Consider the following 22,032-nt stretch of genomic DNA (forward strand, 5'->3'; position numbering starts at 1 on the left):
TACATTATTGGAACATAAAACTTCCATCAAGTAAAGCAAATGAAAAGCTTTCATAAAGTTCTCGTAGAATTGAGAATGAAGTTTTCATTTTATACATTCCATATCATATGAATTAGTAACTGCATCAAATCCTAAAAAAAATCCAATTATTTTGGTATTACAAAATAATTTAATATTACTTGGTGACAAAACATATAATTTTGTTTGGTCATAATTCTGGGGTCTTTTAAATTAGGAGCCCACTCCAATGTAAATAGCTTAATATGCTTTTATGTTAGACAGACATTAACAAATCAGAGTGGCGCAGCGGAAGCGTGGTGGGCCCATAACCCACAGGTCCCAGGATCGAAACCTGGCTCTGATAAGGAGTGACTTCCCGTTGTTCCCTTTTTATTTTTTCTATTCTTTCCCAGAAGCACTTTTGTACGTATCTTCTGCTTCTGCTTGTTGGGATAGCCTGTTGTATGTATCCTTTAGATTTCTTCTTCCCCAGAAGCACTTTTGCACACATCTTCTGCTCTGCTTCTGCTTTTTGGGATATAGCCTCTTGTATTTATCCTTGAGGAGAAGCATTTTAGTCAAATTTCATACATATCAGAATCAGATTCTGAGAAACACAGAACATATCCACGTTTCGAACATGTGTCTAAATGTGTAAATATAATTGTTCTTTTAAGGCTTTTTTGCTGTATTTTTTATTGGCTTTAGGTTCATGTAAAGATTCCTCTCCTGTCCTCTCTCTCGATCGTTTATATATATATATAAACATGAGTAGGCCAACCACCCCACAACTCCTTTCTCATCCATTCCTTCTAGCTGTCTCTTTCTTCTTCTTCCTCCTTTCCTCTCAACTATCCCATTGTCCCTCATGGCAGCTACAGCATCATCAAATGCTTCTGCAGAAGCACTTTCCAATCTAAGAATCGTAGTAGAAAGCAATCTCTCTGATTCACGATTATCTGAGTTGGGTATTAACTCATGGCCCAAGTAAGTCTTAATTTCGCTTAGCTTTCTCCTAATGAGATCACAGGTTATAGTTCTTCGTTTTCATGATCCTTTTCTTTAACACACAGGGGAGAGATTTGAACTCGTGTCTAAGGCCTAACCACATATATTGTTTTTCATGATGATCTCTCTCAAGTCTTGACACACTTAATTTGCTAGTTATACGTTGATTTGAAACTACTCTAGCTTGCAACTTGGAGAGAGAGATTCGAACTCGTGTCTAAGGTCTAACCACATATGTTGTTTTTCATGATGATATCTCTCAAGTCTTGACACACTTAATTTGCTAGTTATACTTTTGAAACTACTCTAGCTAGCAACCGGGAGAGAGAGATTCAAACTCGTGTCCAAATTTAGGACCGGCTACACTAACCTGACTATTTAGTTGATCCGTCTTTATGAAATATTGGTAATTAATTTGTTAGCTATTTACTTTCGAATATTTGATTCTGATTTGAGATATATTATTAATTTTTACGTGTAATATTTCAGATGGGGGTGTCCGCCTGGAAAGTACACATTGAAGTTTGACGCAGCGGAAACATGTTATCTGGTGAAAGGCAAAGTGAAGGTATACCCTAGAAAAGGCTCATCATCATCATCGTCTTCAGATTTTGTAGAGTTTGGTGCTGGGGACCTTGTGACCATTCCCAAGGGAGTCAGTTGCATATGGGACGTCTCAGTTGCTATCGATAAACACTACAAATTCGATTCTTCGTGATCATATCATCTTCATCATCATAATTAATTAGCTAATTAAGCTAGCCATCTTCCATTAATTATTGTACGTAGCTTCTGGTTTCTGTTTAGCTAATCATGAAATGCATGTAATTAAGTATAATCTCCCACACACTCTCTTAATCTCCAGTCGTCGGATCGAATGAGTCGAAGATGATCAAATGATAGAAATTAGTAAGGGCTGCGTGCAAGGTAAAAATAGATGTGTGGATAGTACTACTATTTTTACAATGCACCTGTATGTATGAATTTTGATAATCTCAAAATAGGCGTTTAAGCACCATTACGCATCTCATACGTTGATGAAAAAGTTGTATTCAAGCTCTTTGGATCCAAGAAAGAAAAGAAGGGATGAATACAGTATAATTCTACTTTTGTTAATGCAAGGCGATCTTACTCCATATGCGGATGAGATTATGATTTTATGGTGGTGCCTTTTCCTTGCTTTATTGACCGGTAAGCTTATTTTTAGCTAGGTTGTTGACCAAAAGCTTGATTTTTTAGGTAGGATCTGTATCTTGCAATGCAATGCAGCTAGAAAAGCCCTCTTTTTGTAACTTTATGCACGTGAAACCATGCTTAAATTTTCAGAAATCACTTTTTTGACAATGTGAACATGCAAATAATACAATGACAAATTAACAATATATCACAAGCAAAAGCAGAAAAAAGTTCACTTTCAGTTGCTCTCCCCCAAAATGCACACGATTCCAAATGTCACATAGGTTTTTGTCGTCAGACTTTTGACTAGGGATCGAGGGTCCTTATGCATCGTCATCTTTTACTATAACACACATGAGAAAATAGGTCGGCAAGGACGGTTCTGGTCTACTATTTATAATTTTATGGGTGTATATACCCCTTCCTTTGGTCATTTTAGCAAGGAAAAATTAGTATAGGTCCTTAGTTACTAATGTACTTTGATTGAAACTTTATTAGTTTTTAGATTTTGATTAAGGTTCTTAACATTAATGCAATAATGAATTTACATATCAGTTACATACTTTTTAAAATAAAAATTAATAATTGATTTAGGATATTAATACTCTCACCTTCATTAAACTCCTAAATAATTTTCAATTCAAAACATTTACAAAATAAATAAATAAATTAGAATAAGTTTGTACCCATTAATTTTTTATAAAAAGGTTTCCAATTTTTTAATCTTATGTGTACCCATTCATGTAATTTTTCAAATTTTTAATCTTAAAATGTACCCATTCTTAAATATACCAATTTGTTGTAGTAAAATGTACCCTTTTTTTATATAAAATATATTCAATTTTTTTCTAATCTATTTTTAAACTTATATGGGTACATTCTTTTTCTTGATTTGAGAGTGTATTTGACACACCCCGTCCCGAAGGAGGGCATGCTGGCCGTCACGTGAGAGTGACGTAACCATTTGCACAGTACGGAAGCTTTAAGATACAATTTATAAGTTGATACACCCGAAGGTGAGTCCTAATTTTGTCCATTTTGTCAGAACACCGTCGAATTCCTCGTAGTCACCACACCTTTGTGATTCCTGAACCTGGAGGGGCGCAAAACCAAAATTGAGTGGGTCAGTAAAACAATTATTTTCCAAATCCAAACATTTCTTAAAACGTTGTAACCCCTCTCCGTAAAACCTGTATACTTTCCCAGAAATGTAAAATATAAATATACATATATATTCTCAATACTTCAATTCATTAACTCAACATTTTTCAGTACAAATATGCCATGCCATATCGGAATTCAACAGTTAAGTATGAATGCATCAACAGTAATTATATCAGGTGCAAGAAGTAATCAACCGGAGGCCCTCTAATAGCCCTGTACGGTTGAACCTAGAGCTCAAAATCTATCACTCTCACTCTGCCGGAGTCACCTCTGTGACCTGTACGGCCTTCTGCACATAGGTTACACTCTAGTGCTTCTCTCATCAATCATCTGTGCACATAATCTAAGGTCACCCACCAGTCGAAATCTCACTAACACTCTTCGACTAGCCCGTCGCACCCACTCCGCGTGGACTGTGCGACCAGCATCTACTTGGATCCAAGGCGAGCGTGCGATGCGGTGAATACTATAAGCACTAAACTATGGTGCATGATTTGAGCTTAATATACATCAACATCATCATAACAGTAATTAAATACTCACCTGATACTCACCTGTGCGTCCGCCGCACCATTCATTCATATGCATCATATCTCAATTCATACTTTTCATATCATTTCATGCATGGCAATTCGATTCACATTTCTATATACTTTGCATATAATTTTATGCATGGCATCTCAATTCACATTTTTCGTATAATTCTATATACTTTTCGCATACTTCTATGCATGGCATTTCAACTAATATATCTCATATACTTTTATACATTTTCATTTAAAGCATAATTTCATGCATTTTCAATTTCTGGGAAAACGGTAAGTATATATGTATACGGAAAACAAAACTGCCCACTCACAGAATACATCGACGTGTCGAAGGTCCCTGAGCCTCCCTTAGCCATGCCCAACGTCCGTATAATCCTTGCCTATACGAGAAGTAACCAAATTGACGTTATTTAACGCCTAACCCAATTCTTAGCTAATAACTCCTCATATATTGCTCCAATTGGGTATATGAATATACCACCGTGACCTACACAACCTCAGGATCATCCCCATATTTTTAAAATAATTTTTGGAGGTCTCACGCGCCCCCACGCGCCTGACGTGGCACGGACCTACGTGCCCCCCACGTGCGGCCACGTGCCGTGCACACTGACGGCACAGTAACGGCAGTTAGGGAATATTCCGTTAAATCCTAGCATATTCCGTTAAATAATTAACGGCGGCAGTCACGCCGTTAGCATATTCCGTCAAAACTGACGGAATATTCCCTGTCTTCTCCGGCGATTCGCCGGTTGCCAGCGACTGTTCGCCGGTTTCTGGAAAAATTTCAAACTTGCTATTCTCCTTCGTTTTTCATCCAAATTTCTCGAATTGTACACCAATTTGAAGCCCTAAACATCTACTTTCACGTTGGACTAGTTTTAGGGTCTAAAAACAACGGGATCAAACTTTCAAAAATTCAAGAAATCGGCCTACCTTCGAACTAGGTGATCCCGACGTCCAATTCATGCCAACGAAGCACTCCGAGCTTCCTTGGGACTTAAGCTCACTGTGAGCTTGGTTTCACCTAAAACAAAGCCAATTCGAAGTTCGTGAACAGTGCAATATTACGGTGACATTGAAACTAGGGTTTTCCGAAGTCAAACTTACTTGAAATGGGTACCATCGTGATCGTAGAGGTTCCAGGAGTTTGATGGTGGTCTTAACTCCGTCGTTGGTATAGATTTAGGGTGGTTTTGTGGTGGTCCGTGTGAGTTCGAAGGAGAGGGAGAGAGAACTGAGAGTTTCGTGAGGGAGGAGAGAGAGAGACAGCATGCAGAAAATAGGGAGAGGATTGAGGGATGTGGGGATCCCACGTGGTCCTTTTCCAATCCCAATTTCATAAATTCCAACCTAAAAATCCAACTTAAGCCTAGTTTAAGTTCCTAAAACCAAATAACTTAGGAACTTTAAGTAAAACCAATTGTTAAATTTTCGCCCCTTAGTCCCGTTTAAGGGCATTTTCGTCTTTTCACGTCCTCGGAATTAAAATTCCGGGACGGGTTGTGACAGTATTCATGTCAAGTTTAATCAAATAAATTTACTAATGTTATTAAGCCTAATATCTATTATTTTTTGTGTGGTTTTGAAGAATGTACCCATATTTTGGTGCAATATATTTTTTGTTAATTATGATGACTGTACTCATGTTTATACACACACAATATATTGGAGAGTATAATTTATATTTTAATAATTTTAATCCACAAATTATGGGTTTTTTATTTATTTAAAATCTCATTAAACAACTATAAATTTCAATTTTTAATTTAAAAAATATAGTAACCTACATAGAAATACATTATCAAATTAATTTCAGGAACCTTGATCAAAAATTGAAAACCCACAAGGTTTCAGTCAAATAATATTGATACTTAGAGATCGCATCCAAAGTGTCCATTTTAGCAATCTTTCCCTTGAATTCGAATCTTGGAAATTATCCGAATGCATGGAGGTGTTCTTGTGTATGTCTTGAGCAGACCTATAAAGTGGTATAAAAGTAACTACCCTACAATTCTTCAAGTTGGAAGTTTGTGATACAATTACAACTATCGTATATGTTTATCTCACTGATCAATGAGTCAAATGAAGGGTTGAGTTGGATAAGAGAACATTTTTGGATAGTGCCTTCCGCACCACGTTGTACATCTGTTTGGGACATACACCGCACAAAAATCGTCCTTAAATTCGTGTTTACTAATATAGTTCGTTTAAAATTCCTAATACAAAGAGTTTCGCTTTGTATATGTCTTAGCTACGTGTCACATTAGTGCTCAAGTAAGGATTTCTTTGAGTCGGGTCTTGGTTGTGGATTAGGGAGAGCATCGTATATTTGTCCTCTTTGCTTCTTTTTCGTTACGTGTGAATGTGCTTATAATATTTGATCATATCATGCGTACGATGTCTTTTTATATCTTTGGTTCTGCATGCTCTCAATGCCTCGAACCAAAGAAATCAGCTCAATATTCGTCGGTCGTCCTCTGAAACATGCCATTCAAGGCCCCAGGCTTACAAAAACAAAAGACATTTCATATCATATTTAATGTTTGTGTCATTTTCCGAAACCCGTTCATACATGAAACCTAACTTCGTGTTATTCTTATCGCACCATAACCTCGAAATTCATGGAGGACGTTCAAAGGGCGTTATGCCTGCCGAAAATATCTTATGCCGACATTTAAATCATATAGTATAAATCATATAACATGGTTGTTAATAATTAGATTATTACTTAAGTGTTAATTAATGTGTTAATTATATTTTATTGGTGATACGTCATATAATTTGCAAATATGATCTAAAAAATTTGTCTGCCTAACATTACTCTTTTTATTAATTTGCCTATTTTCCATATTAGAGTTTTAATAAAAGATATATATATATATATATATATATATTTTTTTTTTTTTCTTTTTCTTTTCAGTAATGCGGTAGCATAGTGGAATTGACATCTAGTTGTTAAGGGAAGAGAAATTGAGGACGATCAAACACACAACAGAGTGCATAGGCATATAATTGTTTTTCGCCACTACGATAAAGTGCTATTTCTTTACCGCAAAAGAAAAAAAAATCTTGCAAAGAGCCAGGTTCTTATCTTTTACAAAAACTATGCGATGTAACTCATGACTCTTTTTTTTTTTTTTTGAACAAGCAATATTATATACACTAAAGTGGACTTAACATCATAATGGACTAGCAATAATACAGTTTGAATTCGTCTTTTGACGATAATCGAACCTAAAACCTCTCACTTATAAGTAAAGAAAAATATCACTAAACATTAATACTAAGTGGCAACTCATGACTTTTTATCACTTGCGAATTCCTATCAAAACTCATTTTTGTCATTTTCCCCACACTATAAAATTCTTAAAAATACATTGGATTAGCTGGAAGAAAATGGTTTAACATAGGGGTTGGAGAGTTGAATGATACAAGGTGGATAGGTGAATATGTTCAAGGTTTTAAATAAGAAAAACTAATGAAAAGTTCAATTTTTTTTTAGTTTTAATGAAAAATGACAAATAAAGATGTAGTGAATAGTATCAGAAAAAAGTAAAAATGTGGTTTTTCGTTAAAAGTAAACAGTAAGAGAATGTTTTGTTAAAACACCATTTTAAATATCGATTTCAACGAAACTATTGACGGATCAATTTATGGATTTCTTTTTATAAAATGGTATAAATATTACGTACTATGTCTACTATACGAGTGTGATATTTATACACAAAAAAACAAGAGAGGAAATAGGTAGTCAAATTAAAAAAAATAAAAAATCTATGGGCCCCACATAATATATAAAACTCTATCGTATCAAACTCAAATCGACAATTCACAATAGTATAATACTTAAATTTACGGTGCCTGAATATTTCATATAGGTATTCCACTCATTTTAACTACACTTAAATTATTGTGAAAATGCTTTTTAGAGTAGTATTATCGTTTGTTATTAAAATAAAAAGAAAAAGGTTGTTGATGCATAAAACTGGAGGGGTCTTGGAACAACGTAAATCCGACCGTGAATATGTAAATACAAGATGTATCGTGGTTAACCACAATGTTTGAGCTACGTCCATACTGATTATTGTATTTTTGTGTAAGAGCTTGAGTGTGAGGGTGAGAGCTTAGAGCTTAGGGGATGCGAGAGGGCTTCTGAGGGTGAGAGAACTCTTCCCATGACCTAAGAAAATAACCTCCCCCAATTGTGAGGGTGAAGAGTCATTTTATAGAATAAGGGCTCATCACTTATTACATATTTGCCCATTCTTTTATTACATAATTACATTTAAGTCCTCCGAGTATTTGTACGAGATCTAAATATGAAGACCCTAAGTATGGTATAAACAAAGGTAAATTACATTTTACCTCTCAGGTTTAGGGTCGATTGCAATCTCATACAACATCTTCAAAACATTTCAATTTCATACATTTACTTATCATTTTAGTTCAATTTCATACATCTGTTAGAAAATCCGTTAAGTAATGATGTGGCAAATATGAGATCTATTTAAGGAAAACTAATGAAAAGAGCTTGAAAACTTTAAGTTTTAATGATAAGGACAAAATAAAAGGTAAAGTGAATAGTACCAGGATTGACTTTTTAGTGTAAAAATGTGGTTTTTCGTTAAAGTGAACAGTACCGGGTGTTTTTCGTTAAAGTTCCCATCTATTTATGCTGACGTGGTTAAAAAAATTATTTTTTATGCATTTAAAAGATAATAATTTACGTTATTAAAAAAAATAAAAATCCTAAAACCCATCTTCCTTGACCTACCTTCTCCCTCTTCTCCCCTCTCTTCTCTTTGAAACCCACTACTCTCTCTTCACCTCCTCGACCCACCTTCTCCCTCACCTTCACTCTCTTCACCTCCACCTTCTCCCTAAAACCCAGCTCATTGAACGACTCGGCCCATGGAAACTTCGCTGGGGCTCAGACTCTAACCATATCCGAAGATCCGTGGATTGCGACATTGTGACTCTGGCGATGAACACAGTCGCTAATCCTACCGTGCACACTGTTTGACGCTCAAGCTTTGCCACGCTCTGGCGTGTTGCTGAGACGAGTCAGGCCCAATGCCAGATCTTTGACCAAGACCTCGACATTGCTCCGCTTTCCGGAGCCAGAAGAAGCACAACGCTCAAAATCGGAGAAAGATTTGCAAGCTCGGCATAGGTTCTCCGGTGATGGAAGTTCTTCATCCTTCCTATCGCCAAGAAGGTGAAGAACGAAGGTGAGAAATGAGAGATTGTTGCAAGCCATAGCGACTTGCTCTGTTCGAAAACCGTCGAGTTTGAGTAAGAATCGAAGAACACGGGGAGAAATCGGACCTCACAATGATGGATGTGGTTCGGCGGAACCAGCTGGACGGCGGCGACGGGCTTGGGCTGGGGCTTATAGGCCTGGGAGTGGTGGCGAGAGGTGAGGTAGAGGGAGACGAGGAAGAGGGTGATTGCCCAGATTCCCTTTACCAATTTTTGTTTTGTTTTTAATTATAATATAAATTGATTTTTTATTAAATAAATCATTTTTAATTATTTTTTATTCACGTGGTGCAAAGTTGACAGCCATGTCAGCACAAATATGGATTCTACATTTACCACGTCATCACTTAACGGTTAACTTAACAGATTTTTAGTTGGATGTATGAAACTAAAAAGAAAATATAACTGAATGTATAAAATTGAATTGTTTTAAAGATATTGTATGAGGTTATAATTGACCCCATACTTAAGGGGATAAAATGTAATTTAACCAAAAGAAAATTGTTACTTAATACTACAGTCTAGTGGTACTCCTTTTCGCTTATAAGTAAAATGTTTTTTAGGTTCGATTATCATCAAAAACGAATTTAAATCACATTATTGTTAGTTCACCTGCGAGAGGCTAAACTTACTCCTCTTATTCTTAGGGTAGATAATATATTTTGTTAAACAAATATAACAAAAAGAAAAACAAAATAAAATAAAGAAAGAGAAAATAAGAACTAGAAAAAGAGAAGGAAGCGTCCCGCCGCTAAGAAAGTAAAAAGCAGAGCTCTATTTGTGAAGGCTGAGCCGCCGCACCGGCACCGCTTCTCTTGTGCTTCTTCTTCAATTCAATCAGCCCCGACAGTTGAGAATGGGAGAAAATAGTGAGTGGGTAACCCCAGGGGAAGTTCTCGGTAAAGCCTCCAAGTTCAAAGCAGGCAGAGGTGCCTACGTGTCCCCCGACAAGCTCACCGTCTACGCTTCCCTCACTGGGTCCCGCCGTATCCTATCCCCCCCTTCCGACTCGCCCGACCAGGTTTCTATTAGCTTTCGTTCTGTTTGGCTGCTGAGAAAGTTTGAGAATTTTTTTTTCTGGGAAAATTAGTTTATTATGAAGTTTGAATTTTTGGTGTATTCTGGCCTGAAAATATGAAATTTTTACTATTGGGTGCTCACCATTGACAGAAAATTGAGATTCAGGGATGGAAAATTCAAAATTTGGTTATAAATGCACCGTTTTAGAGTTGTCATTTGGGATTGCTTTTGTAGGAAGTACTTTTATTGCTGTTGTAGGAAGTACTTTTGCTCGTAAGCGTTTATGCTAGAAGTGCTTTCATTAAGCCCTTCTATTAGAAGTGGTTATAAGCATTTATGCTAGAAGTGATAGAAGTACTTTTAATCAGAAACACACTAGAGGTGCTTTCATTAGGAGTGCTCATAAGCGTTTATGCTAGAAGTGCTCATAAGCGGTTTTATGCTAGAAGTGATTTTGGTTGTTAGAAAACACTTTTAGTCCTTCAAGAAGCAATCCCGAACATGCCCTAAATTTTGAATCTTTGAAGTGCTCATAAGCATTGAATCTTTAATGTCCTTTGGGTTTGAGGAAGTACTTTTGCTCATAAGCGTTTATTCTAGAAGTGCTTTCATGCACGGTGAGATTTTTATTAAAATCCAAGTGCTTTTTAGGAAGCACTTCTGGATGGTTGGTTGCAAATACTTTTAGCCCTTCATGAAGCAATCAGGAACATGCCCTAAATTATGAATCTTTGACGTGCTTTACCAAATTAAGGAGAAAAGTTTGGAACTTTTCAATTCCCATTTCCTTTGTATATTGTTTTGTTGTTTAACTTTGTATTGATTTTTTGAATTTTTATGATATGGTGGTCTTCAAATTTCCGTTGATGATATCAATTGATTGTTGTGGTTTTGTAGAGACCCACTGTGGAAGTAACTGGTCACAAGGCCCATGGTGCCATTCCAGAGCCTGGATCAGTTGTCATTGCTAGAGTAAGGGCTCATCAACAAGATTATTGCATAACATAGTCACTTTCTTTAATTATGAGGCAGATTGTTGACTGATTCGTGTATGTAAATCTCGCCCCATTTTATTATGGCAGGTTACCAAAGTGATGGAAAGGATGGCTTCTGCTGATATTTTGTGTCTTGGCACGAAATCTGTGCGAGAAAAGTTTAGTGGCATAATTAGGTATGTGGTATCCCTTTTGAATAATGACTACATAGGCGTTGCATTTATCTCGTGCATATTTGGATTGCAGTTTGTCTAGTGAAGTTTTTTGTTGTTCTGTTTTGTTTTCAAAATGTTATTTTGTTTATAAGCTATTTCTATTAACAGGCTTCAAGATGTAAGAGCCACCGAAATTGATAAAGTGGATATGCTTTCGTCTTTTCGCCCGGGTGACATTGTCAGAGCTCATGTTGTATCCTTTGTGTGGAATGCCCCTGTTAATATCAGGTTAAAAAGATTGTCATGCAGAAAAGATTGGCATTTCGTAGATATTCTAATTAATTTTCAACATTTACCCCTTGACCGGTTAGGTGTTGGCAGATGACGGCTTCAATGATACATTTAATACTACGTCAATTGTGCTTAACATTCGTATTGCAGCGATTAATTACAGAAATAGTTTCCTACTTTCCTTGATTCTTTCATTAAGCTGTCCCTTGGAGATGCTAGGGCTTATTATCTGTCAACTGCAAAGAATGAATTGGGTGTTATTTCGGCACAGAGTGCTGCATCAGGTACATGAATTTTCTGCTGGTATTTATTGAATTTCGGCGAGTGCTATAACATTTTGACAAAATGCAAGCGTATTATGACACATTTACAGCGTCTTATCCTCATCTAATATGTGCATCGGCGTATCACTAGTAACCCTATCATATCCGCATGATGTGAACTCAGATGTGATTTTCTATTTGTTCATTGTAGGTGAAACAATGGTACCAATAAGCTGGACAGAGATGCAGTGCCCCAGGACAGGGCAAATCGAGCAAAGAAAGGTCGCTAAGGTCGGAGGATGAAAAGATGAATTCGGAATTAATAGTTCTTCTTTCTTCTCCTTTTTCCAAAGAGAGTCTGTAACCTTACAGTTTCTTATAGGTTAAAGTCAGAAGTAATGGTAGCCCTCATGCACCTCTATGTCGAGGGTTTTCCGAACCGGCGTCTCTGGTTTATGGGTTCGCTTACGTTTTATTATTTTGAAAAATCGTGCAAGAGACTGCGGTTTCTTCTCAAGTTGAGTTGTAGTTGTATGTGCTGCATATATTCATCCTACTCCATTATCATCATTCATTTATTTGAGTTAATAGCTCATGAACACAATTAAAATGTTTCTTATGAAAGACTAAGAACCCTCGACATCCGTGATACAACACGGAAGTCGTGGAATTCGGCATTGCATTTGCCTTATACCATGGAGATCGTTTCCTCTTCACTGTCCGTGCCACCATGCGGATCCTCCATCGGCATCTGTTGGGGACAGAAGAAAGGTTTCGGAGGCATCTGTAGGGCTTCGACTTCCCCTTCAAGCATCTCTACGACTTTGCTCATGGAAGGGCGATCCGCCGGCTTCAATTGTATGCACCACAACGCAACCATGATCATCTTCTTGGCTATTTTCTTATCGTTCTCACAGGCATCCACAATTTCAACACTCAATCCTTTGTCCAGTTGATCATAAATCCAGGAAGGGAAGTATATTTGGCTTGAATTTTGTGCATGTGCATTCAAGTTCTTCCTCCGACCGGTCATTTCCATTAGCAGCATTCCGAAGCTATAAACATCAGCTTTGTACGAAACGCTTCCGAGGATTCTGTAGAACATTTCTGGAGCTATGTATCCCATCGTGCCTCTTGGAGCAGTAAGAGAAAGAGTGTTATGATCTCTAGGGTAAAATCTCGCAAGACCAAAGTCGGAAATTTTAGCAGTGTAGTTTCCGTCAAGAAGAATGTTGTGAGGTTTGATGTCGAAGTGCAGGATTTGCATATCACATCCCTGGTGCAGATATTCGATCGCACGAGCCACCCCAAGAGCTATCTCATGCATTCTATCCCAACCAAGAACAACGCCTGTTTCCTTCTCCGAAAATATATGTTTTTCGAGGGAACCATTAGGCATGAAGTCGTAAACAAGAGCTCTTTTGGATCTCTCAGAACAAAATCCAATTAGTTGCACCACATTGACATGATGAATTCTTCCAATTGTGGCAACTTCACTGATGAAATCTAGCCCTTCACCTTTGGAGCCACTCAACATCTTGACTGCAACAAGATGACCACCCGAAAGCTCTCCTTTGAAGACGGAACCAAAGCCCCCCTGACCGAGTTTATCTTTGAAATCGATTGTAATCTTCTTAATATCTGAATACGAATACCTTCTCGGCATAAGATTCTTGTATGCATCCAAGAATTCTTCAACTGCATCATCCTTTCGGAATTTTTTCGAATACACTCCTTGACTCCGTTGTTTCAAAGAAACTACAATCATCTTGACGTCTGAATAAAAGTACTTTCTTCTCTTAACATTCTTGCATGCATCCAATAACTTTTGAACTGCATCGTTCAGGAACTTTTTCCAGAAGCCCTTTTGTCTGACTTTATTTTTTAACTCAATCGTCATTTTCTTAATATCCGAATACGAGTACCTTGTTATTCGATTCTTGCAAGCAAGCAAGTATTCTTCAACTGCTTCATGCTTGGGGAACTTTTTCCAGTACAGTTTGTAGCAACAGAAACCCAACAAAACAACAACGCCGAGTATCATCCGCGCCATCAGAAAACATCCTGCCATAAGAATACAGGAGGGTATTAGAAGTTCATCCTGTAATTGGAACTTCAGTTTTCAAAATCCACCGCTCAATACTAGTTCCGAAGACACTTTAATTTCATTTATAATAGTAGCAAGTGCCTAAAAATGGATACTTGTTCCTTTTCTATCCGTATATTCTTTTGAATTTAATTTCAGCTATTTGAACAACGTAAACATTCTTGAAAAAGACTTACCGATGATCTTGGCGGCTTCTATGAGATCTGTGCGAAAACAGAACGAAGGGAAAGGATTACACTAAGCAATTTTAAGAGCAATCTTATAACATTAGCTAGTAGAAAATGTGGTGTTAGTCAAAACTTACCCTTCTTCATGCTTTCACCGAAACCTGCAGAAGTTAACTAGTCTCAGTAAGAGATGTTGGAGAAAAAAATCTTCATATTCATATAAAATTAACTTGAATTAGTAACTGTTCGCCAAACTGATGCAACCATACTCACAGTAGAGGGATTGGTATCGGGTGTCGCAGTAGTTGTGGGGGAGAATTCCACCCCACGAAAGCTCCATACCATTTATTAAAAGATCACGGATGAAAGAAACTGAAAGGCCACTTCCATCTTCTGGGATAATATCAGAAGCCATAACGACTCCGGTCAGAGTACAAGAGGGTTGAAGATTGTTCACCCCATCTTTCACCAAAATATAAGAATGTGATGTTGTGGCAGATGATGAGTTAGTATTACTGCAGTTCAGTTCTACATAATCCGGAGACTCAACTGGTAACAAGCAATCGAAGAAGGATAGATAACGGTAATCAACGTAATAATAGCTATATGGAATTTGGCTAAAGTTCTCGCTTGTTAGCCAGTTGAGAGGCCTGAAAGGGCAAGAATCGTTTAGCAAACCAGGATCCACAACATGGATTGTATGATGCTCATAGTTGATTGGCGCTTTGACATAATATGTAGCATTGAAGAGATTTAAGGTGGTGCGGTTATGGTCGCACGATAGCTCAGCTGGATAGCCGGGGCAATTAACTTCAGAACCGGTTCTCAGGCGAAAAGGGTATTGAATGTCTAGAAGATCTCCACATGAAGCATGCCTCCGACAGTTTCCTTCTTCCTTAGCATCATGGCACACTACAAAGCTGATAGCTATAACACATGCTAGTAACCGGATTCTTCTCAGCATTGTAGGAAGCGATAAGATGAACGGAATTGAGGAGGAAGAAAAAGAGGGAAAACTCATCTCCTTACAAGTTTCCGGCTGTATTCTGCATATTACACATGGAAATTTGGTCAAGGAAGAAACCGAGTCGCTTGCACAATTCGAAAGAAGACAATTAAAAATTGGTAAGAAAGAATAGGTAATGTTTGGTACTCTACTTGAATACAACGTTTTAAACTAAAAAACAATTTTCAAGTTTTAGGCTTTAAAAAGCTTATTTGGTAGGACTATTTTCGAAAACCGAATTCAAGACTAACTCAAAAATATAGTCTATTATCTAAAAACATAAAAAATGAGTTTTTAGAGTTTTTAAACTTAAACTTACTAATTTCTTTTTTCTTCCTCCTCCATTCCCACTCCAAATCTATCTCTCTTTTCTTCTTTCTCTCTCCTCCTTTTTTTTTAATAACTTTTTTTCATCTCTTCTCCAATTCGCGCTATCTTTATTCTCTCGGTTTTTTTTCTCACTCCTCTTCCCCTCTATCTCGTCCGATCTTCTCTCTTTTTTCTTTTTCCTTCAATCATCTCTTACTTCCTTTCCTTCTTTCTCATCTTTCTCCCTCTCCTGCGACCCCCTCTTTTTAGATTTTTTATTTAGTTTAAGTCGTAAAATTTAAAAATTTTAAATCTCAAACCAATCAAGTTTTTGAGTCTTACAGAAAATTGCTTTTCGAAAATGTTCTTAAGAAATGTTTTGAAAAATGATAAAAATTTTCAAATAGAATACCAAACATACCCTTGCGCTTGCTAGAAAAGTTAAATTTGACACTTAAAAATTTGGTCAAGGGAGAAACTAGTCGCTTACACTTGCCAGGAAGGTTAAATTAGAAAGATGACAATTAAGAATACAGTAATGCTAGCGGAAACCTTTCGTGCTACCTTCTCGGCTATACTTTGTTACAATGTCATGTGATAGACCCAAATCATCTATTTTCTAGAGCATCTTTTAAAAATTAACTCTGCCAATAATTAATAGATTTGGAATCATTTACTCATTTAATGGTTATTTAATAAATAGATGAACCGTGTAATTCACATTGAAATTTCTAACAACATTAATCAAAAATTCAAAACCAACAATTTTTTATTTGGCTGTTTTTTGCAAAGTTAAATGGTGAACTAGAAAAAAGACGATTTCAATTATCATACGACATTGCAAGATAAAAAGAAGTAGGCGTGGTTTGGTATGTGATCCCAAATCGAAAATGGGATCCCGAATCCCAAGTCGAAAATTTTCGGAACGAGAACTTGAAGACCAATCACAAACCGAAATTTCGGTATTTCGAGATTAATTGGGATTGGACTTTTGGGTTGAAATTTGAAATTTTGGACTATTGACTAAAAATTTTGGGCTTTTCGCCTAAAATTGTTCCATCATTTCATATCAATTGAAATTTAAGTTTTTTACCTTATACTATTTTGAAATTTCATACCAATTCATTCCTACCAAGTCAAATTGATGTGCCAAAGTTCCAAACTAATTAATTTCATACTTCTATTTCTAATATATTCTACTATCAAACTACTTAAATTTAACATTCAAGATGCATGCAACCAAAATAAATAAATAAATATATATATATTTGGTTTGGTTTAGGATTCCCGAATCATTGCATATGTAATCTCGATTCCTATACCGAAAAGTTCGAGATCGGTTTGGTATGGATCTAAAAATTTTCGGTATTATCGGTGTTAGAATTTTTAGGAATGAGATCGGAATTTTTTTTGTTTGATTTGGGATTTTTGGGAAAAATTTCCATCCCTAAAAAGAAGAGATGGATGGTGGATTGACAAAGTCCGAAAGGCCGGTAGCATCCCCATTAAGGGCTGGTTTGGTATTGCTGTGCTTTGAAAAAAAAACTGTTGTGAGAATAAGCGACTGTGAAATAAATCAGCAGAGTGTTTGGTAAACTTTTTTGTAAAAGTGTTTTTGGAAAAAAAAAGCAGTCTAATAGTGAGTTTTTTCATTAAAGAAGCACGGTAGCTTCATGTGCTTTGAAAAAAAGCCAGTTTTCCAAAGCTGCAAATAGCAGCTTCAGCTTTTTCCTTTGATTTCAGCTTATTCTCACAGCAGCTTCCAAAATAAGCCTTTTTTTTTCAGTTTACCAAACACCTAAAACCCTCACAGCTTTTTTTTATGGGTGTTTTTTTTAAGCACCTCACTCCCAAACTAAGTCTAAATGAGAAGGAAATTTCAACACTGAATAAATTGATCCATGTAAATATACAAGAAAACTTACACTAAAGGCAAAACTTTCAAAATAACAGTTCTTGCACCGGTCTGCCTAAAGAGTAAAGATGGTGGATAGCCTGCTCCTTCTACCTGCGTTTTCCTTGCTAGTAATCGTCTTCTCCATGGCGATTAACGTCGTTCCAAGCGAAGCAGCAGCTTATGATCGTGTCGCTGACTGCCCGGTTTCAAACTGTAGCGACGCCGGCCCCCTCATCAAGTTTCCCTTCCGTCTCAAAGACCACCCCCTTCAATGTGGCCATCCAGAGTTTGAGGTTTCTTGCTTAAAAAACAAGACAATGATTCAGCTCTCCTCATCATCAGGACTGTTTCCCATCCAAAGTGTCAATTACCGCAGGCGAACTTTCAGCGTCTACGATGATGAAGAGGGTTGCTTTCCGAGACGCCTTCTTAATTTTACAATCTCCACCACCTCGCTCTTCGAACCAATACCTTCTCAGGAACCAATACCTTCTAGCGATCCCAGGATGGTCAATTCCGGGATGTACAGCTACCGTTTCAACTGTGCCGAATATAAAATTCATCCTAGCGATCTTCCTTACCCAGATGGGTACCCATATGACCCTTACCCATATGGGTACCCATATGACCCTTACCCATATGGCATGTATTATCCCCAGTTGGAGAAATTTACGCTCTTGAATTGTTCCACGACACAAACCTTGAACACGGGGAGCTCCTACATACCAATCACATGTCTTAGTGTCGGACATCATCAAGTTCTGGCTGTTTCGCCATCAGCTTCTGTCACGAAGCTGCCGTTCAGAACTTGCAGTACCTTGAAACAACTAGAGCTTCCGCTACGAAGAGTGGATGATGGCTATAGTACTGGGAATGACTGTGAGCCGGACAATGTTTTACTGCTGAAATGGAAATTAAATAGTTATTTCCCGCAATGTCAAAACTGTACAGAAGGAACAGGATCGTGTGAATTCAATGACACCAGCAACCGGATGGAGTGTCATCCTTACCCTATCGTTCGAGATCCCCCACAAGCGCTACCATTCCCAAAAGCGCCAAAACCAAAAGGTTATGCTAGTACTCTACCTGCTGCCAGCCAAGGCGAATTCTTAAAATTCCATTCCTGACCAGCTCAATTTGTTTAACTCTTGTAATTTCAGGTTGTCTATCAACTCGGAGGTCGATTATTGTGGGAGCAAGCTTAGCTTCTTTTGTTCTAATATCGGCAATGGCAGCAGTAGCAGTTTTCTTCTATGTAAAACAATCAAAGAGAAAACTGGAAAAGGAGAATCAACTGAAGGTTGAAAGGTTCCTAAAGGATCACAAATCTCACGTACCAACAAGATACTCCTATGCCAATATTAAAAAGATGACAAATGGATTCAAGAAGAAGTTAGGTGAAGGAAGTTTTGGAAGTGTTTACAGCGGAGAGCTTCCAACTAATGGAGTTCCAGTCGCCGTAAAAGTCCTCAGTGATTCGAAAGGAAACGGAGAAGATTTTGTTAATGAAGTGGGAACCATTGGCAGAATTCACCATGTCAATGTGGTTCGCCTACTTGGGTTTTCTGCTGAAGGAGGCAAGCGTGCGCTTATTTACGGGCTCATGCCAAACGGGTCCCTAGAGAACTTCATCACATATAAAGATCGATCCAACAACACTTCGTTTGATTGGCAGAAACTTCACAACATTGTCAATGGTACAGCGAAGGGAATCGAGTATCTTCACCAAGGGTGCGACCGCATGATCCTCCACTTTGATATCAAACCTCATAACATACTGTTAGACCATGATTTCAATCCTAAGATCTCGGATTTTGGTCTTGCTAAACTCTGTTCCAAGGAAGACAGTATCATATCTATGACAGCTGCTAGAGGCACCGTGGGCTACATTGCACCTGAAGTGTTCAATGGGAACTTCGGGAGCGTGTCCCACAAGTCAGATGTGTACAGTTTCGGTATGCTAGTGCTTGAAATTGTTGGATCCAGAAAACAACCTGCTCTTACATCTGGAACCAGTGAGGTCTACTTTCCGGAATTGGTTTACAATCGTCTAGTTCAAGGAGAAGCGTTGGATTTGAAGCTAGATACTGATGAAGATGCTCAGATTGCTAAGAAACTAGTGACTGTGGCATTTTGGTGCATCCAGTGGTACCCGGTGAATCGCCCTTCCATGAAAGCGGTTGTTAGAATGCTAGAAGGAGGCCTTGAAAACTTGATGATGCCACCAAATCCATTTGCTTCCACGAGTACTCAGACAGATCAACCAAGAACAACACTGTCAAGTTAACTTGTCACACTAATCAGTAGTGTCTTGCATATTTGTAAACGTAGCGCGAAAATTAGTATTGTAAGGGCTTTTCAATTAAGTTTTACTAGCCAGTAGTTAATAAATAAGCACTTGTATCATGTTTTTGGTTAGAATGATTATTAGAACATGAGAAGCCAACCCAAATCATTTCAAATGTTCCACGACGTTTTAATATCTCAATTCGAGACCCCCCCACTTCTCAAACAAACGTGTGGCAACACATGAACAACACATATAGGAGAACGCAAAAGCGCATGTGACCAACACATGAATTACTCGTTTACCATAATACAATGTAGGCATTCAACTCAAAACCAATTTTGGAACAATGGAGGGGCCACAATCATTTAAATTAACTGTGCTGAACCCATGTGGTTTCTCATAGTGAGAGACAACACGCCTAATGGTTCTTGGATTTTGGCAGGTCAATCCAGAAACTGCACCACAATTTCTGCCAAGTCCAAATGGGAAACTTCAACAATTAATCACACTATGGAGTTCGAATGAAATTACTTACGAGTTTCCTTGGAAGACTTGACCATTGACAATGATACTGATTGGCGCATTTAGATCCAAAGATTATACTGAATGGTTTCAGCCTTTACATTTGAATGTTCTTGACTCTCCTTTCATTTTTTACTGTTGCCAGATGACCGAATTGTGTATTTTTTTAGGTTAACCATTAACAGAAATCCATCAAATAAATGGTTTTTATTAAACTCCTTAAAATCCTTCAAAATACAAATTGATACACCCCTTTAATCTCCCAATTTGAGATTTACGCTCCCAACAACCCCACTCCTTGCCCCATAACACACCACCCACCCCCTTCCTCTCACGTGCAGCGATATATATGAACTATACATATGGGGTGACGTGGGAGCACATATGGTCATTAGGGTAACAATTGAACATTCTGTCTTGTGTGTAGGCAGGCATCTAACCTAGAACCAATTGGAAAGCGGAAGAAGAGGTCAACTCGCCTAATGATCCTAGGATATTATATAGAAATTGTAGCACAATTTCTGCCAAGACCAGATGGGAATGCATAATTTTCATATATATAATATGCACTAACTCACCAATTAATCAAGCTATGGAGTTTGGATGTAAATTACTTGCAAGTTTCCTTGGAAGACTTTGACCATTCAATGACAATGATGATTAATAGGTGCATTTAGACCAAACGACATGGAGAAACAAACCCAATGCGTGCACGAAGGCTAGTATATATATTATGCACTAATTCACCATTACTCAAGCTATGGAGTTTGGATGTAAATTACTTGCAAGTTTCCTTGAAAGACTTTGACCATTCAATGACAATGATGATTGATAGGTGCATTTAGACCAAACGACATAGAGAAATAAACTGATTTGCTTCCAAAATTAGTCAGACAGATAAACCAAGAACAACACTATCAAGTTAACTAGACTCACACTCATTAGTTGTGTCCTGCATATTTGTAAAAGGGTGGTGCTGTCCACACATTCTTTTCTACGTTCCACACACTTCTGTTAATTTTTGTTTCTTGATACTCTTTAATTCATTTGATCCAACGACCGAAAATTGAGAGAGATGTTTAGATAGCATCACCCTTTGAAAAAGTAGCACGAAAATTAGTATTGTAAGTGCTTTTCAATAAAGTTTTAGTAACTAGTAGTTAGTAAATAATCACTTGTATCATGTTTTTGGTTAGAATGATTATTAGAACATCATAATTCAACCCAAAATAAATTAACAATGGATAGAAGACCGAATCCAACCCAACCCCCTTTTCCCTAACTCACGTGTGGCGTCACACATGAACAACACATATCGGGGAATGTGGGAAGGCATGTGGCCAACACATAAATAGCTCGTTTACCATGATACAATGTTCAAAACCAATTTCGGAACAATGGAGGGGCCACAATCATTTGAATTAATTGTGCTGAAACCATGGTTGTTTCAATTTCATAGTGAGAGATGCCTAATTGTCCTGGGATTTTGACAGGTCAATCCAGAAACTGCACCACATTTTCTTCCAAGTCCAAATGGGAGATTTCACCAATTAATCGCACTATGGTGTTCGAATGAAATTACTTACAAGTTTCCTTGGACGCCGGAGTTGGCTGCTGGCACAACGGGGTGGTGCCTTACCGCACCGCAGGCGAACGCGCGGTAGCGTTCGTGGTGGTGCTTCAGGATTCCAATGTATTGCGTCCAAGATCAGAACGAGCTTGCCGGCGGCCAGCAAATAGAATAAATGAGAGCTGCTCCTAGGGTGCTTCTACTTCTTCTAGATTAATGACTTATTTTGACCTTTTCGACAAGTTCGGGGACCAGTAGCAGCTTCGCTTTGCGACTATA

At 37.7% G+C, this 22,032-nt stretch overlaps 4 protein-coding genes and 1 non-coding gene across 5 annotated transcripts; 4 read left to right on the plus strand and 1 right to left on the minus strand.

Moving 5' to 3' along the window:
- The first annotated feature begins 292 nt into the window (after positions 1-292).
- Positions 293-364, plus strand: TRNAM-CAU (transfer RNA methionine (anticodon CAU)). The gene has a single exon. It is a non-coding gene; the product is annotated as a tRNA-Met (tRNA).
- A 392-nt stretch (positions 365-756) lies between these two features.
- On the plus strand, positions 757-2,166 carry LOC103451087 (uncharacterized). The gene is made up of 2 exons (XM_008390521.4): positions 757-987; positions 1,498-2,166. Exons 1-2 carry the CDS (start codon positions 869-871, stop codon positions 1,724-1,726), a joined length of 348 nt encoding a protein of 115 aa, XP_008388743.1. The 5' UTR covers positions 757-868; the 3' UTR covers positions 1,727-2,166.
- Positions 2,167-8,671: 6,505 nt separating this feature from the next.
- LOC103451398 (exosome complex component csl4) lies at positions 8,672-12,455 on the plus strand. The gene is made up of 6 exons (XM_017336338.3): positions 8,672-10,182; positions 11,079-11,153; positions 11,264-11,352; positions 11,500-11,584; positions 11,822-11,906; positions 12,097-12,455. The coding sequence occupies exons 1-6, from the start codon at positions 10,018-10,020 to the stop codon at positions 12,186-12,188; spliced, it is 591 nt and encodes a 196-aa protein (XP_017191827.2). The 5' UTR covers positions 8,672-10,017; the 3' UTR covers positions 12,189-12,455.
- LOC103451400 (PR5-like receptor kinase) lies at positions 12,423-15,258 on the minus strand. The gene is made up of 4 exons (XM_008390805.4): positions 14,433-15,258; positions 14,297-14,320; positions 14,169-14,195; positions 12,423-13,949 (listed from the first exon to the last, which is right to left on the minus strand). The coding sequence occupies exons 1-4, from the start codon at positions 15,178-15,180 to the stop codon at positions 12,574-12,576; spliced, it is 2,175 nt and encodes a 724-aa protein (XP_008389027.3). The 5' UTR covers positions 15,181-15,258; the 3' UTR covers positions 12,423-12,573.
- Positions 15,259-17,340: 2,082 nt separating this feature from the next.
- LOC103451401 (rust resistance kinase Lr10-like) lies at positions 17,341-19,777 on the plus strand. The gene is made up of 2 exons (XM_008390807.4): positions 17,341-18,439; positions 18,532-19,777. The coding sequence occupies exons 1-2, from the start codon at positions 17,458-17,460 to the stop codon at positions 19,656-19,658; spliced, it is 2,109 nt and encodes a 702-aa protein (XP_008389029.2). The 5' UTR covers positions 17,341-17,457; the 3' UTR covers positions 19,659-19,777.
- Positions 19,778-22,032: the final 2,255 nt, after the last annotated feature.

Source organism: Malus domestica, chromosome 12, assembly GCF_042453785.1.
Source record: "Malus domestica chromosome 12, GDT2T_hap1".
Classification (NCBI taxonomy): Eukaryota; Viridiplantae; Streptophyta; class Magnoliopsida; order Rosales; family Rosaceae; genus Malus; species Malus domestica.